Source organism: Muntiacus reevesi, chromosome 8, assembly GCF_963930625.1.
Source record: "Muntiacus reevesi chromosome 8, mMunRee1.1, whole genome shotgun sequence".
Classification (NCBI taxonomy): Eukaryota; Metazoa; Chordata; class Mammalia; order Artiodactyla; family Cervidae; genus Muntiacus; species Muntiacus reevesi.
The window spans coordinates 59,012,274-59,030,541 of NC_089256.1; the positions used below are offsets into that span (position 1 = coordinate 59,012,274).

At 46.3% G+C, this 18,268-nt stretch overlaps 1 protein-coding gene across 3 annotated transcripts in view; it reads left to right on the plus strand.

Annotated features, from left to right (window-relative positions):
• The window catches only part of DGKG (diacylglycerol kinase gamma), a 210,196-nt gene that overhangs the window by 113,599 nt on the left and 78,329 nt on the right, over window positions 1–18,268 (plus strand). For all 3 annotated transcript variants that reach the window (XM_065942306.1, XM_065942308.1, XM_065942309.1), the window contains 3 exons: window positions 187–276; window positions 2,877–3,037; window positions 10,313–10,377. In XM_065942306.1, coding sequence (XP_065798378.1) covers window positions 187–276; window positions 2,877–3,037; window positions 10,313–10,377 — 316 coding nt within the window. The remainder of the gene's footprint in view (window positions 1–186; window positions 277–2,876; window positions 3,038–10,312; window positions 10,378–18,268) is intronic.

An 18,268-nucleotide genomic window follows, 5' to 3' on the forward strand; every position in this document is an offset into this window, starting at 1 on the left:
TGCAGTGGTTAGCTTACTGCAGATGGAAGAGATAGCTTTAGGAAGTAGTGAGTTCCCCAAAAGGAGAAGTATTCAAACAAAGAGTGCCATAGAGGCTTTCAAGCATTAGGTAAGAGATAACTGAACAACTTAAACGTTCTGTAATCATGTGGCCTATGGTTCTCTCTTCCTCTTCCTGGGTTGCAGATAAGGCCAACTTTGCAAAGCATCCACCTGTGGCTGTCCTGCCTCTTGGAACAGGAAATGACCTGGCCCGCTGTCTCCGCTGGGGAGGAGGTGAGTCTGCGTGGGAGGGGCACTATCCTAGGGACAAGCACCCCAGTCTACAGGAAGGCTCTGCAGAGCTAGGCTAGCTCCCCTCTTAAGGATTACATTCCATGGAGAAATACTCAACCCTGGGGTCATCTCTAATCCATGCCTTTTCCCTGGTGCCAGGGCCTGTGAATGCCCTTCACAAGATTTACTATCAGCCTGAAACTCTCGACTTTGAATCTGTCTCCTTCTATGTGTGTGCTTGTGTGCTAAGTTGCTTCATTCGTGGCCAACTCTGTGTGACCCCACAAACTGTAGCCCCCTAGGCTCCTCCAACCATGGGATTCTCCAGGCAAGAATACTGGAGTGGGTTGCCATGCCCTTCTCCAGGGGATCTCCCTGACCCAGGGCTCCTTCATTGCAGGCAGATTCTTTACCACTGAGCCACTTGTTCTCCTTCTGCAGAACAAGTCAACTCCTTTGTCTCCTCTCCAGGGTTCATCCCAGTCAGGGCTCATGTAGGAATTTTTCTGCCTGAAATTTCCCCTCTCCAAATTACTGACCTTCTTCTGAATTGGGACTCAGAATGCAGACTGAAAAGTCCAATTAACCAGTTACCAGGGGCATTTCAGATCATCCCAGGGCCAGGGCCTCTCATTCTGAAATTCCCCTAAAGGGGACCTCAGAGTAGTAACCAGCTTATAGGGCAATGGGCAGGAGCTAAGAACTCTGCAAACTGCAGCAGCCCCCACAAGGCTGAGCACGCTCCAGAGAGTGGAGAGGTTCAGGACAGCACTTGGAGCGGACGGATCAGGCTGGCAGGCAGAATTGGGATGAGACTCCAGATGGCTGATCAATTCTGGGAGTGAGCCAAGACCAGGCCCGTAGCGGTAAATGTGCCTGCTTGGAGGGCGGGGGCAGAGCAAGCAGAAGCTAGCCCCAGAAGGAAGCTGGCAGGCCTGGGAAGAGCTGCCAGGGTCCTCAGCCACACACTGGGCTTGGGAAGGACCCTCTACTCAAGAGGGACAAGCAGACTGTGGCCTCAGACTCTGGGCATCTAGGGAGCAGAGTGAGGCACAAATTTTCCGCAGCTCTGTGTTCCCAGTTAGCATCAAGGCCCTCAGCTACCTCATTACTTTCATTGCTATCTTGTGATGCATCCCCTGAGATGCTGACCAGACCCCTGACAGCTTGAAAATGCTCTTCAAGTTTGTCCCAGAGGTAAGCAGGAACATGGAAGTGTTATTTGAAAGAAAAGACTGTCTCTCCCACCAACTTCTTACTTACAGTTCACTTGATACATTAGTTTTCCATTGCTACTGTGTACAAACAAGGGCTTTCCTGGTTGCTCAATGGTCAAGTATCTGCATGCCAATGCAGGAGACACAGGAGAGGAGGGTTCAATTCCTGGGTGGGGAAGATCCCCTGGAGAAGGAAATGGCAACCCACTCCAGTATTCTTACTTGGGAAATCCCATGGACAGCGGAGCCTGGAGGGCTATAGTCCATGGGGTTGCAAAGCGTCAGACATGACTTAGCCACTAAACAACCACAAACTATGTAACAACTAATGATTATAAACATAGAGGCTTAAAACATCCTTGTATCAGCTGCTGTAGGTCAGAGATCCCAGAACAGCGACTTCCCTGGTGGTCCAATGGCTAAGACTCTGCACTCCCAATGTGGAGGGCTTGGTATCAATCCCTGGTCAGGAAACAAGATGCCACATACTGCAATTAAGACCCAGTGCACCCATATAAATGCTTTAAGAAAAAAAAAAATCCTAGAACAATGTGACTAGGCCTCACTGGATAGAATCAGGGCACTGAACAGGCTGTGCTCCTCTCTGAAGACTCTAAGGGAAGAATTTCCTTCGAAACTCTTTCAGGTTGTTGGCTGAATTCCATTCTTTGTAGCTCTGAGGTCTCTGTCTCTTTGCTGGTGGTCAGCTGGGATCACTCTCATATCCTAGAGGCCTTCCTCATTCCTTGCGTGATTCATCCCTCTATCTTCAAAGCTGGCAAAAGAGACTCTCCCTCAGTCCCAGTCCCTCTCAAGCTTCGGACCTATTTCTTAAGGAAAAGCCCAGTCTTTCTAAAGACTCACCTGATTAAGTCAGATCCACTTAGGATAATTTTGCCTCCTTGAAGTCAGCTGTGCCATATAATATACCAAATCACAACTGACTAGCCCATCTTATCCACAGGTCCTGGGGGTTGCTGGGTATATATCCCTCAGGGGCAAGAAATGTGGGGACTATCCTAAAATTCTGCCTATGGCATTGTCCATCTGCATCATGACACAGTGCTGGAACAGATCCTTAGTTCTCCTATGTGCAGCTTCCCAGCCATCCGCACACTGATTCCCCAGGCCTCGCTTCAGCTACACAGGCCTACCCATCTTTGGCCAGCACCCGGCCCTGCCCCTGCCACTCTGGCTTCCAGATCGCCCTGGCTTCTTTCTAATTACTCCAGATTGTCCTCTCCTTCTCTGTGGCCCGGGAAACCTAAGTGACTCTGGCCTGGACACACTGGGGGTGCCCAAGGGGTGCCCCACCCTGATAGCTGCATGAGCAGCAACCAAGCCTTTCTGCTCTGGGGGCAAATGCAGTGCTGTGCTCCACAGGTTATGAAGGGGGCAGCCTGACAAAAATCCTGAAGGACATCGAGCAGAGCCCCTTGGTGATGCTGGACCGCTGGCATCTGGAAGTCATCCCCAGAGAGGAGGTGGAGAATGGAGACCAGGTCCCATACAACATCATGAACAACTACTTCTCCATCGGCGTGGTGAGTTGGCCAGGAATGGCTTTTCTGCATGGGAGAGAAGTGCCCAGGTGGGCAGGAAGGTTTCTAGTCTTTCACTGTCCACTCCGGGTCCCTACTCTTTACTTGTCCCAGCTTCCCCCTGCCTCAACTTGGGTCCAGGCATCCTCGCATCCAGCCTGGGTGTGGACATCCTTACTGCACCCAGTCCTGTCCTTGTTTATGCAGGAAGTTCCTGCCCCTATCATTTTACCTAACACAAGAAAATAACAGCACATTTTTCAAAAGACCTATTACTCTTTGGATAATTTGAAATAGTTAAGGAAAAGCAACACCAAAAAATAACCAAGGATGAGGTCAGGAGGAGATTCTTGGGTGAGCTTCCAGAGATGGAAATGCCGATGCTCCAGGGAAGACGTTGTGGTCTCAAGTTGGCTCCCTGGATTAGTTCTCAGAATTCTCTTTCTCCTGTCTTTTTTCCTCTTCCCAACCCCACTCCCCACACCTCTAAGTGCATCTAAGCCTCTGGGGCATCTCCTACTCACTGACCCCTTAGGCTGAGCTGTGTTCCCCTTAAGCTCCCACAGTCCTCTGTGGTCACCTCTGCCTTAGACTAAAGGGTTTGTTACCATGTGCCTCACTCAGCCCTCCAGCAACACACACACACACACACACGTACACATAAACATATACAGATACACGTACATACACATGTACATACAAACACACACACAGTATAAGGAGAGCAGCACACTCCTCTTTCTCCCCCAGCTCCCATCACATATAGCACAGCTAAGTTAGTTTTTGCTGAACTCAGCTTCTGGTCCAAGTGCATAGGTTGGACATTGCTTCCCAAATTGTTGGAGACATGACTGAGGGGAAAAGGTGTCAGTCTTTTCCATAAATAAATCTGGGGATTGGGAGGAAGGTGAAACGTAGACATTAGCATTTATTGAGCACCTACTATGTGTTCTCCACTGCGTTAGACTTTATTCTAATCCTCACAGCAATCCTGCAGGTATTATCATCCCCACCATCTGCAGGTTACAGAGGAGACTTAAGGACACGGAACGTGGAAGTGCTGGAACTAGGGCACACACACTGTGCCTCACTCTGAAACCAGGTCCTTCTCTCTGCTGTCTTGGAAACTATGCTGCCCAGTTTCATATGCACATGAATCCCTCCAGACCAAGACTGTGACCCTCTCAATCATCACCTCTGCCTCTTTTGCAAATGTTGGTGGTTTTTAAAAAAGGAGAGAAAAGGAGAAATGATAGGTAGTTTGAGGGAAGAACAGGGTTAAGGAAAGGGTTTTTTGTTTTCTTAATAAAGAAACTAAAAGCAGAGCAATGGAAGCAAAAAGGAAGAATAATAATCCCTTATATTTATGAGATTTAAAATTTACCATATTTACCGGTATTTTCTTGCTTCTTATGATTACACTGGAGGGCAGTATTCCCTCCATTTGGTGAGTGAGGAAATAGAGGATCAGATTAAGGGATTTGCTTTCATTCTCTGACTTCCAGTCCCCAACTCTTTTTCTGTTAACTAAAACAAAAGAGAGAGGCATTGCTTGACCCGTGAATGGGCTCTGAAAGGATAGAGGTGCTGGCGAGAAATATATTCGGGGTCTCTGCTGCCCTGATCTGGTTGATCTCCTCAGCTCCCCTGCACCCTCCTTTGTGGGGGGAGATACCTTTGCCTAGGACCTACCAGCTCATCCTCCTGTGTTGTAGGCAGAGGAGACCCCTCCATCCTCTTTTTGACTCAAAAGCTCCTCCTTTGGAGCCAGCTGCTCAGGCTCCACTTCATGCGAGGGGGACATGCAGCCTTCAGTTCCTGCAAATGAGACTTGGCTGACAGGTCTGGTGTTGGAGGCCAGGGGAATTCTGGAGCATGCAGCTTCCCTCCATTACAGTATGACCGAAACACGTGTCCTTTTTCCTGTAGTAACCAGAGAATGTCTTGCTGACATGTATTGAGTACCTACTGCATACCAGGCACCATGTCCCTTTTGGAGGGTATAGCCTTTGCCCTTTTGCATTTTGCAAGAAGGAACTATAGCTTAGAAAGATAGTGACCCACCCAAGCTGGTGATTGATGGAGCCAGGAATCCCTAGTGTCCATAGCCCACCTTGCCAAATGCAGCAGCATTAGAGAGGCATCCTCAAAATTTACTGTGTGATGGGCTCACCCATCCCCTACCTGTACCCTCGGTCAGAAATGCAGATTCCACCCACATGACAGATCCTGATTCATATTCTGATTCAGCTGGCCTGGGCAAGTCTGGAAATGTGCACCTGTAATAAGCCCCTGAAATAATTCTGATGCAGACGGTCCCGATCAAGTCCTCAGTGAGTGAAGACAACCCATTAGAGCAGAGAAGGATGGTCAGAGGAAGTGGTTCTTCACAGGAACAGAAACCAGATCTGGAGTAGATAAAGGAGAGGAAAGGCAGAAAGGAGGGGAAACCAGCACCTGTAAGCCATAGGCCAGAAGTGAGAGCCAAGCCGCAGGACCGGGTGACCTGCCTGGGAGCTTCTAGAGGGCAGGTTACGCCCTTGGCTGCCTTCAGAGTCCTCAACCCCAAGTCTTCTCTTCTCGCACCCAGCTCTGGCTGCCAGAAACAACAGTACTCCCAAGGCCTCCCTGTCCATCTCTACAAAGCGCCATATGCAGTGACACTCAGTACTGCTGACCAAATGGACAATCATGCCAAAAAAGAAGAGACAACCTTCCCTCAGCTAGATAACCAAGCCCTAATCCCACGCAGCAAGACTGAGCGTGGTTTTAATATATTCTTACAAATAAGAAGGAAGTGAGTGGGGGGATGGGCAGGAGGGAGGGGGAAAAAGGACAAATACAAACTAACTGCCCCCCCAGGAAAAGCATAGGAATAGATTCTCCATTTCCCTCAGTGGTCAAGATATTTATCTACCCCGGGCTGACCTAAAGTAATCCAATTCGCTCATCTTTCAAGTTAAGAAGAACTTCACAAAATCTTCCTCGTGGTTTTTTTTTCATATACCTTTAGCTTGTGCATGTTTAATATTTTATTGCAAATCAGTGAAGAAGCAGGATTGTTTTTCTCTCACTGGTGTAACCTTAGCCTTCTCTCAATAAAATGCTTGCAGGGTTTGTGTGCTCACTCTTTAAAAGCTGGAAAGGGAAATTCTTGAGAAAACAAGTAGCCAACATGTAACCCTAAGAGAATCTGGGGCTGACATTTGCAGAAGCTCTTGCTCCCTGTTTGACTTCCCAAACTCTGTAAGAGGAGAAACAGTATGTAAACCAAACCCCCAACTTTACTTCCTTAAGACGATTAGAGTCGGACTCCTTTGGCAAAGAGAATGCTGCAAAGTCTTCTCCTCTTTTGAAGGACCTGGAATATCTTACTGATATCAAATGTCCGCTGCATGTATAAGGGTGGTGACAGTGACCCCCGCTGAGCTGTCCCTGCGTGGTAGGGAATTCACTCTGATGAGTGCACAGAGAGTGTTGGTGCCAACAGAACCCACTTCATAGATGGAGGGATGGTGAGGGCAGAGTCTCCTGGCCTGTGTTGAGAGGGACGGGGCCTCGTTGCCTCTGCATTCCCATCCACCACAGACTCCTCAGTTCCCCGCCAGTGAGGAGCTGAGATCCTTGACCTTCTCACTCCCTCCATCTGATAATATCCATTGGCAGGAGATTTTTCAACCCAGGCATTCAGGACACTACTTCCTCTGACTTCTCTGGCCTCTTCATCACTGCTCTGTATTTTTGGATTTGCAGACATGTCAGGATGGCCAGGTATCAATGACAGGAAGTTTGGAACTGAAAAATCATTCCTGGGGTATGTGTAATTCTGAACACCGCAAAGGCTCTGCTTTCACCGAGCCTTAACAGGATGGGTGAACAGCTAATCCCTTGAGTCAATGAAATCTATTTCTGATGCGAGGCGAGCCCAGGGGCCAAGGACGGGCCACAGCCATCACACTAACTCACGGTACCATTTTTCACCTCACATTCTGTACTTACTAGACTTCACCAGCTAAGTTTCCGCAATGGCAAACCCATTAGGGAATTTATCAGAAAGTCATCATTTCCCTGCAGACTTTTCAATTCCTTCAGCCGCAGGTCCTTATCTGTCACCTATGAGAGTCAAGAAGTTACAGGAACAATGGACTAACTGAGAGGTCTACACTCTTTGTCATTCCCCAATCAGCCATAATTCTTCAGAACAATCCAAATACCAAATAACCTGTCTTATTGTCTCCGTTCTGTTTTTTTTAATCTCCATAAGTTGCCAAAGTGACTTAGACCTACATTGTCCAATATGGTAGCCATTAGCCACATGTGGCTATTGTATACTTGACATGGAGCTACTCTAAGTTGAGAGATGTAAAATGCACACCAAATTTCAAAAATGTAGTATGAAAGTATTTTCAATATCAATTTTTCTATTAACTAATATTGTAGTGATAATATTCATTGAAATATATTATTAATATTAAAATTAACTCAATTTGTTCCTTTTCACCTTTTTAACATGGTTACTAAAATTCTTTTAATTTATTTCTATTGGACAGGACTGGCCTAGACATCCAAATAGCTCAGAGTCCAAATGATTACCACTTATATGTGGAAGGGGCACAAAAATCTTTCGTCCAACTCTGCACTTGGGAGTTTTAGTTAAGGAAAGAGTAGACACGTGTCCATGCTGCTTTTTATCTCCTTTTTACCCCACACTTCATAGAAAGGACCCCAGAGAGTGAGGCCATCAGAAATGAGTGTGCAGTATATCCATGAATGTGCAATTCCCACCTCCACCCCCACCTTCCAAATAGAAGGCTCATTTTGCTGCAAGTATTACAGGAAAGGTTTGGAACCACTGTAGTACTGGTTTCTACAATTTAAGTGAACTCACCTCTGAATGTAAGTACAGTTAGCTTAATGCCTGGCACAGAGAAGCCCAGCAGAAGGTGGTGATGAATCTTGCCTCTCTTCTTAATCCCCAGGCAGAGAAACACGGTTAGAGACTTTACCAGCATTGCCTTTCCAAACCTGAACAATGGACCTGCTCAACTCCCTCTTACCACTTTGTGTATTTATCACGGGGTTACACTGTCAAGATTCAGAACCACATGCTTAACTAGTAATGTTGTATAGCCTGGTCTTTGTAAAAAGAGCCTTTGCAAAACCTAGTTATGAAAAAGAAAAAAAAAAAAAAAAAAAACAAGGATAATGGGAATCACACAGAGGGCAGGGACCTATGCACATATCCTAAGGAATTAAAAAGCCAGGAGCCAGTCACAGCAGCATTGGGGGTGGGGTATGTGAAGTACAAATCCTTCCAGGCAACGTGTGATTGCTTTTTTCTTTTCTTTCTTTTTCTTCTTCTGGTTTTTTTTACCCCTGACAGAAGAAAATCAGTGCTTCAGAGGAACACAAGTAGACGGAATGTTTCTTGAATTCTAGAGAAGCATTTGACAGATGTCACATGAATCTTATTCAGCAAGCTCACAAAACTTGCTTAGGAGGGAGGTGGGCGCACTCTGAGGGCAGGAAGCGCTCCTGCCTGGAGAAGCCGTGCAGGCTGGCTCCGCCAACGGGACAGAGACCAGCCCCCCACCACCCTCCTCCCATTGTCCACAGGGGCGCTTCAACTTCAACTCCTGATGTATCTTAAACAAATAACAAATCAGTAACTGGAGTTTAAATGTTAAATTCCCAAGACATTGTTTCAGCAAAGAGTGTTAGCCAACCAGAAAATAAACCCATATCCTTGACTTGCCCCGTCTGCCTTTCAACAGGGGGCTGCTCGCTAGGTTTACTCTCCTGCCAAGTAAAAATATTACGAAAGCTCCCCTTTGGCCCCTATCTTGCTTCTGGATTTTCTGTCCCCACCCTTAGCCCGTATTTTACTCACCACTCACAGCACATGCTCAAAAAAAAAAGAAAGTTGCTTCATTGAACTATATCTCCTGATGTTTAATATTTTTTTCCAGAAATTTTAGAATTTCCATATCAAGAAATGAAATTGATATAGCTAAAAACTCACTGTATGGAATTCGAGTTTTCTTTTAGTTACACATTCCAGTAAATGAGTTTCTGTGTCTCTTCCCTGCACAAATCTGAATCAGCTTCCTTGTTCTGTCACCACCCCCACCCCCACCCCTCCCGCCCCAGCTCAATTAGCCTGTTTATTTCTAAAACCCACCACCTGCAGCCGACATGCTGGCAGGAGGCCTGAGTGCTGAAGGGGCTTTTACACATTCTTCTGCTGGAAAAGGAGACCAGTAACAAGGGCAGAGGACCAAATCTGAGGAGGAAAGATTAGTTCAGTTTTAGGTCTGAAGTTCAGGGTTGGTTCTCCAGCGATACATGTAGAGACAGCAGCAGCTAACATGCTGGTAACAACTAAGAGACCTGGATATAGCCCATGGCAGGGAATGTAGGCTGCAGAATGGATTCAAGGCTGAGAGGTTCTTCTGCTCTGAGCATGGAGAGCCCGGAAGCATGGTGACATGAGAGCCATCCTAACTGAGGAGCAGGTGGCTGAAGTAGAGCAAAGGAATGTGCTAATAGTAGGATAGCAAAGTATCCATAGAATGTGGTAATGAGACTCTTACTGACCTTGGGGAGAGTCGTTTCCATGGAGTGATCTAGAGGCAAAAGCCAGAAGTCTAAATATATTTTTAATTATCTGCTAAGCCTGTTATCCAATGCTACCAATTCTGTCTACTGATGTGGATGACTAAGAGTTAATATATAAAAGCCTCTACCAACATCAGTCTTCTGGTTTCCACCATGTACTACAGTTACATAAGATGTTATCATTGGGGGGAGATGGGTGAAAGGGCCACAGGCACTCTCTGTACTATTTTTGCAACTACATAGGAGTCTTAAAATATTCCAGAATACAAAGTATTTCTTTAAAGAGTGAATAGGGTGAGGCATTTCCAAACACATTCAGCCCCATATGGGCTTCTGCATTCTCACTGCTCACAGACTCAGACACACTCCCTCTCCCCAAAGGGCAAGCCTTTACCCCAAAGGGCAGCATCATCCCCTTAACTCACCCTGAACTAGAAAGGGTAGAGAGTGAACATTAGGAGGAGTCATCTGGCACCAGTTCTAACAGCATGAGAACCCTCGCCCCTAACCTTGGACCTGGTGTCCAGCCTCTGCGCGGGGACCTCCCTGGCCTCCCCCTGACATCTGGGAAGTTCAGTGAAAGCGTGTGTCCCTTCTTCCACATTGCACAGGGTCAGGACCACTAACCAGGAATCTGCTTTCTGTCCCTTTCCCTTTCAGGATGCTTCCATTGCACACAGGTTCCACGTGATGAGAGAGAAACACCCTGAAAAATTCAACAGCAGGTAAGGGGGTCCTGCGGGCGTAGCCGGTAGCCGGGACTGCACTGCCCGCCTGCCTGCCCCACCCACGAGACCGCAGGTCCCAGGCCTCCACCTGCGCTCTCCAAAATGTTCTCAGCTCCCCGGCCCAGGGCTTTCCTGCCACGTTGCCGGAAGGAGGGCTTCCATTTCCAAGAAGAAAACAATGTCAGAAACCCGCCACGGTCTGGCAGCCCGCCCCCTGCCAGAGGGAGATGGTGCAATGGGAGGGCCTGGGGCCAGGAGGGAGGGTGTGGTGCGTCTGCCTTGGGGAGTGGGGGTCTGAGCTTGGCTGACTTGGATTTCCCCTCCTGGGGCACAGTTGCTTTCTCAAAACCTACAACGCCCCCATCCCGAGCCCCTCGATTCCCCGGGGGAGGGACAGGGAGAGGGCAGAGGCCTGGCTTCCCTTCCTCGCGAAGCGGAGCTGGTGGCAGCTCCGGTCGTGGCTGAGCGGCCGAGATGGCGGCGCTTCCCCCTCCCCTGCCGGCAGAGGGCAGCAGAGAGCGGCCCTGCTAAGGCGGGGAGCCCACCGGAGTCCAGCCTCAGCCCGCGCACCTTGTGAAGGCCGGAAACTTGGTCCAAAAATGGAATAGAACAAAGGAAACCAGATCATTTGCAGAGTCAAACCATTCTGCAGGCGGGTCCATAGAACTACCCCTACGATGGTTCAATTACCTTTCTTCCTTCTTTTTCTCTTCTTGGTGGTTAATTTGCATCCTTTCTGTTTTCTTATGGTTGGACCTTATCAGGGTGACCACTGGATCCCACCCCACCCTCGAGCAGGTGGGGAGGAGAGTGGGTATTGATTTGGGCTCAGATTGAGTCTAAGGAACTTTATTTAGCCCACCAAGCAGAAGTCCAGTGTTAGCCACACACCTTCATTAAAAGCCATGCACTTCCTCAGAGCTCCCTCATTTTCATTCCTCTTCTCTCCCCTGACCCCGTGCCTGGGAGGTTAACCAAGATTAGGGAAATCTTTTTAGGGATCAGAAACTGAAAGTAATGAAGCCACTTTGACTTCAGGAAGACTGATCTGTGGGATCTAATAGTAGCTGAGCTAACCTTATTAGAATGTATTTTCTCTCTCACACACACCAAGTCAACTCACAAAATACTATTAATATGTATATTTTCAACTCCTATTCCTACAATAGTCACAAACTTACAAATCAACTGATGCTTTCTTGTGATCTTTTTCCCTCTAATATATACACGTACACACAAAAATCACTTTTTAAGAAATACTCCTTCTCTTCCAGCCATTCCAGACTTTTAAGGTCCCCTTTTTACACAGATACCATTATGCATACTCATGCACACATGTTTCTTAAGATGCCAAATGTTTGTGAAATCCATGGGGATTCTGTTCATTCGTTCAGTGAATGTATCTTTTGAACACAGCACCAGGCACTGTTGTATAGGTGTTTTGGATAGACATGTGTAGGGGGCTCACAGTCCAGGGATGGAGGCGGACTAGAAAGCAGATGTGCGTAGTGATTCGTGTTAGGTGATATGAATCCACAAAGCAGGGGCATGGAATTTGATGTGGAGGGTCTTCCAACTGGAGAGATGCCTGGGCCAAGACACAAAACAAGTTAAGTATTGCTTTTCAGGTTGACCAAAAAAAGAAGGGCAACCCAGGGAGAAGGAGCCAAATGTACAAAAAGATCCATATGAGCGGTGGGAAACAGCCTGCCTGGGGAAAAGCAAGCTCTTCAGTGTGATCTTTTGGGTGGTCTCCTTTCATGAAAAGAAGCAAAACCTCTGTAGACAGCAAGGAAGCAGAAGGCGGGAAGAATTTGTCCATACTCCAAAAATCAATAGACAGGTGAACATATGACATAAAAAGAGCAATCATCAGTTATCCACATGATTAGGTAGAGTTAGAAAGATTCCTCTGCCAGGAAAAAGTTGTAGCTGTGCATTTCAGTGCAGCGTATGAACATTCTCACTGATCTGAATGAATGTTTTTCCTCCCCACCTCCCGGTTTCTATCAGCAAGACTCTCCCTTGCAGTGAGGTGTGCACCTCACCCTTCACCTAGTTGAGGTTAAGGGTGGTGCGATCATCTAGGAAGACAGTCACGGCTGCTGCTGCTGCTGCTGCTGCTAAGTCGCTTCAGTCGTGTCCGACTCTGTGCGACCCCATAGACGGCAGCCCATCAGGCTCCCCCGTCCCTGGGATTCTCCAGGCAAGAACAGTGGAGTGGGTTGCCATTTCCTTCTCCAATGTGTGAATGTGAAAAGTGAAAGTGAAATTGCTCAGTCGTGTCAGACTCGTGGGGACCCCATGGACTGCAGGCTCATCCGTCCATGGGATTTTCCAGGCAAGAGTACTGGAGTGGGTTGCCATCGCCTTTTCCGGGGCCTTCTAATAAATGCAAACATAGTGGCTCCGAGGTAGACCCTGTTTCACAAGGTCTCAGAACACTTCCTGTTAAAAACTTGAGTCCATGCTGTTTCTACTCTGCCTGCTTGCTCCTATTGAAAATGCCCAGGAATGCCCAATTTGTCCATGGAGAGGCAGGCGAGCAGCCATTTATTCCAGGCTTCCTTATTTAGCTTTGGAAATGGTTTTAAATAGGCAGGTGGTTGTTGCCATGGTTACCCCATTACACCAGCCGCTAAATTTAGGAAGGGCCACAAGGGATAGGAAGAAAGCTTGATACCCGGGATTTGGAAATGTAAACGATATTATCAAACACAGCTTCGTTTTACTCAGCTGAACTTAGGTTTTCTAAAGAGTAGTCACTGCTTGGCTGGATGCCCTTACTGTTAATACCTAGGACTAAGCCCTCAGGGATAACCCTGAGGTTAAATCTAGGGAGTTGTAACTGTTTTGTTCTGTTCTGTTTTGAACAAGGGAATGTGACTAGTCAGGGCTAGAATTTATCAGGAAAACTGAATCTTTTGCATTGCTCTTCAGTTTTCTGGGCTATTTTAACAAGAATTACTAACCTAGGTAGTACAAGGACTGCAGGAGTTCTGCAGGCACCTTGAAACTGTATGTAAGATATCGAATTTATTTTTCTGGAGAGAATGTCCATTAACTATCAGAAGGTTCTTGAAGAGACCCATAACCCTCCAATGGTTAAAGTCACAGTTCTGAGTCACACTTTGAGTCCTAAGAGGTATCAAATTATGACTCAACTGTTGGGATTTCAGGAAATTCTTTTCCCAGTGGCCTCTGGACACAGGTTGTTGCCAGGGAAGGTGGTTGGTTACATAAAACTAAGTTATGTTCCCTGTGGAATTGCTTTGTTAATGAAGCAAGAACCAGACCCAAGGATGCTGGGTGATGATCCAGATGTGATGGACAAGGATTAAGTAAGTGTGTCCCACTCTTTGCGACCCCGTGGACTGTAGCCCACCAGGCTCCTCCATCCATGGGATTCTCCAGGCAAGAATACTGGAGTGGGTTGCCATTTCCTTCTCCAGGGGATCTTCTGGACCCAGGGATCGAACCCAGGTCTCCCACATTGCAGGCAGATGCTTTAACCTCTGAGCCACTAGGGAAGCCCTGGACAAGGATTAGAAGGCCTTTAATGGCAAAGATGTGGCTATTTGGAGCTCCTACTTCCTAGGGCTTCCCAGGTGGCGCTAGTGGTAAAGAACCTGCCTGCTGGCGTAGGAGATGTAAGAGATGTGGGTTTGATCCCTGGGTCAGAAAGATCCTCTGGAGAAGGGCATGGCAACCTACTCTAGTATTCTTGCCTGGAGAATCCCATGAACAGAGAAGCCTGGCGGTCTCTAGTGCATAGGGCTGCAGAGTCAGATACTACTGAAACGACTTGGCATGCACATGTGCTACTTCCTAATCATTAACAGTCTGATTATTAATTGCTGACTTAGGAATGTTATGAAATTTATCATCTCATTTTTGGCATGAACAACAAAAGAGAGATTTAATTCTCTTGGGATTATATGTGTTAGAAGGTGTTCTAGGATAAAAGGGTAAATAAGACTTGGTTCCTGCCTTCAAGGAATTCATAGTCTAGCAAAGAAGGAAATACAGGCCTCAAATATTTTTTTACAAAATGATTTTCACATACAGGGAGGCTATATGTTATAAGTCATAGAGTGTATAGGAAGTTGTATTGAATAAGACACTTGTTAATGGTTGTATTCCAGCATCACTTATAAATGAATTGTGTAGAGTACGGAAATGATGTCAAAAGGGAACCCAACTAAGAACTGTTATATTTGGAGCTCCTGCTACATGCCAGGTGGTAAAATAGATATTTTAAATTCATTAGAATATTTGAATCCCAAAACTGCCCTTCAGGGTAGACGCTAACATTCCCACTTTGCAGATAATGGAACTGAGGCTGGGAGAAGCTAAGTTGCCTGACCAGTATCATACATCTTGTTTAAGCAGTGGGGATGATAAGATTTGATTAAACTCTGACTCCAGAGTTTAATCTCTGTTTCCTGCACCTGTTACCTTCCATGGGTTGCATCTAGCAAATACCAGTCGTATGTCAAACATTCTGATGGGTACTTTATACATGATCCCACCCAGTGCTCACAATGGCATGCAAGGGCAAGTGCTGCTGCTACATTTTAGAGATGAAGAAATTGAGGCTAATGAAGGCAGAGCTGTTATCAGCTTGATCCGCCTTTATGAATGGTCTCTATGGGGGAAAGGCCCGCTGAGTTCCGAAGGAGAACTGCAGTTATCCCACCGTGCTTACCTTGTGTGGTAGGACTCTTCTCCCACTGTCAGTGGCCACAGCAAGGAGTAGGACTGACTACATGACTGTGTGGCCCAATGCAAAATGGAAGTGCGGGGCCCTTGTTCAAAAATCATTAAGAATTTCAAGTCAGTGACAGGAGAGTTAAACCAAGCGCAAAGCCCTTCTCAGTGTGAGGCCCCGTGTGACTATACAGAACTCATATTCATGAGCTGGCCCTGGCAAGAAGATGTGTTAGTCACTCAGTCGTGTCCAACTCTTTGCAACCCCATGGACTGTAGCCTACAAGGCTCCTCTATCAACAACAAGGAGAGAGTAGATCAAAATACAAAGACACATTTGCCAGGGCTCACAGAATGGGGGTTACCAATAAAGGTAAAAGAATGGAGGAAACAGGGTTCCAATTAGGGGAGGAGGAGGAAGGATCATCAGTCCCTCGAACGGGCAGTAGTTAGTAATAGCAGATGAGCCAAAGATGTCAGCAGTGTCTTGCAGGTGTCCAAGAACCAGTACACCATGAAGTTTCTGGATTAATTCTCTGTGAAGCGTTTTGTTTGTATGGAACAGGTTGGGGGTTCCTAATTGGAATAAGTACCTAATTCCAATGTCACCATCAGTAAGTATCCAGAAAGGGATGTCTAGCTGTGGAGTTTTTTCACTCTTAGTCAGAAACTCAGAGCACTTGAAGAATGTGTTATTCCAAACCTGCTGAGTGCCATCCACTTGAATATGTCCCTCAGCAGTTTAAGCTGAAGCAAGGTATTTCCTGTTAGGTCTTTGAAAGGGACCGAAAACAATGCTTCATTCCTACCAGAAGCTAACCACCTTTCTCAAAAGCCCTTGGGTCGTGAACAGGCTTAGGAGTGTTCACTTTCTTGGAACCAGGAGTAGCTGATCAGGGGTTCCCCAGAAGCTCTAATGAAGCCTGAATCCTTAAGAGGTTGGAAATACATCTCACAAATAACTAAGTGCTTAATAGTTATTTATAGAATGAGGCAGCAGGGTATAGCCCAAGTTGGCATCAGAACTTGACTCTGCCACTTACTAGCTATGTGACCTTGGGCAAGTTACTTAATCTCTTTAATCCTTTGCTTCCTACTGAATCCTACAAGGTTGCTAAAAGTGTTTAATGAGTTAATGCCTAAGTGCCTGACACATAGTAGGTCCTTAGTAAATATTTGTTGTTGAATATTATTGAATGACATGTATGAGGAAAGCATTTCCTTAAATTTGACAATAAAGCATTGATAATAAAAGGCTTTTCTGATGGAGTGACAAGTGGGGTGCAATTATAGAGTCTTTGCCTCATTGACATGGCCCTTGAACTGAAAAGTTGGAGGACACCTAAAAGTTGGAGGAAACTCCAGCTGTGATATATTGAATCTGTCCAAATCTTCTCTTGGGGGATAGGGAAAAAAAGCAAAAGTGTTAGTTGCTCAGTCGTGTCTGATTCTTTGTAATCACGTGGACTGTAGTCTGCCAGGCTCTTCTGCCCATGGAATTCTCCAGGCAAGAACACTGGAGTAGGTATCCATTCCTTTCTCTAGGGGATCTTCCTGACCCGGGCATTGGACCCAGGGATCAAACCCAGGTCTCCTGCATTCCAGACGGATTCTTTACATCTGAGCTACCAGGGAAGCCCCAGAGGATAGAAGGATGGCACCAATTAACCAGGATTGGATTCTATAGATTGGAGCAATAGAAAAAAGTCCCTTTATTGGCTCCATGGGTGTCTACGAGTCAGAGGTTTGGGTTCTGAAGACCATAGATTGTAAGTCTAAATGCCAAGTTCAGGCTAGCAGCAAGATCAAGATAGGAATCACAGACTGCTGAGGACATGGTAACAGGAGGAACTAGAAGGGAGTGAAAAGGGGGAGTTACAGGACAGGTGCCATGTTCTCCATGGAAACGTTGGGCTTACCATCTGGAGCCATAGAGTGCATGGCTGCAGGGTATGTGGGTGACCCAGGGCTGACAGACACTGGAGGTGTGACTCCCCTTCCTTCGTTGATGCTCACTCTTACCTCTCCCACTGAGCATCTCTTCTCCCACTTTAGATGAGCACAGAGATGTTCAGTGGGAGGCAGAATAGAAGCCAGCAAAGCTCAAGTCATACTCTTCTGGAAGGAAAAAGGCCTCCTCTCTTGAATACTTATAGCATTGTCTGCAGTCACAAACATAAGCTGTAGATATTCTTTTTCATCTAGAAATGAAACTGGTTTCAGCTATTCTTTCCAGGAGCCCTGTGAGGGAGCCCAGCGTTACAGCCCAGATGTTTGACTTTCCCAAAGCATCAATGTACAACAGCAGCAGGCAGATACATCAGGGATAAAACGTTTATATTCTGGGCCTGAACTGGGTTTGCATCTCCTTATCTAGTACTCAGGAGCCCAAGAAACCTGCCCTAGGTATTCAAAGGGCCAAACTGTCTGCACCTGTTTCCCTCCATATATCAAATGATTTTTTTTCAAACATGTAGGATTCAGAAGAGTCCCAAATGAAGCTGATTATGGCATTTTCTGTTTCTATTCTTACTCCTGTAGGTATTTATAAAGGAAATGCAAACCTTATGCTTTGTGTTCAAGTACTTTCAAGTCTTCAAGTCAAGTCTGACAGACCCACTTATTTAATTAGTTGAATGTTTCTGTACTAGCCCACAAAAATGTTTTATCCCCCACCCTCCTCACCCCACCTCAACAGAGACATAGCGAGTGAAATGAATGAAATATGGGTTCGTGTTTTTTCCACCAGGCCTTCATCATTACGCAACTGCTCAAGACCAGGGTTTTTTGGCTGGCTTGTTTGTTTACAGTCAGCCCTTGATTATTTGCAGAAATGAGGGAACAGCAACACAGATCATTTAAAGCTGTGGATGGTCAGAGATTTTAGGAGACTGTGATTAATCTTTGTGTGCAGGTCTCTGCTGTAAAGATTCAGAATATTTTAAATGATATGATGAAACTACATGGACTCTTTTAACATTTCCATTTTCCCCCTGTCTCCCAGACAGCACAACTTCTCAGACTGGTACGCACAAGCAGCCTATGATATCTCAAGACTCCTTAAAGAGTTGCTTGTTGATCAGAACGTTTCCTTGCTGTAGCTTAACAGGCCTTTTTTCCTAGCCCCTTCCAGACTGAAACAAAAAAAGGTATGATTCATATCAACAAAGAGTAGAAT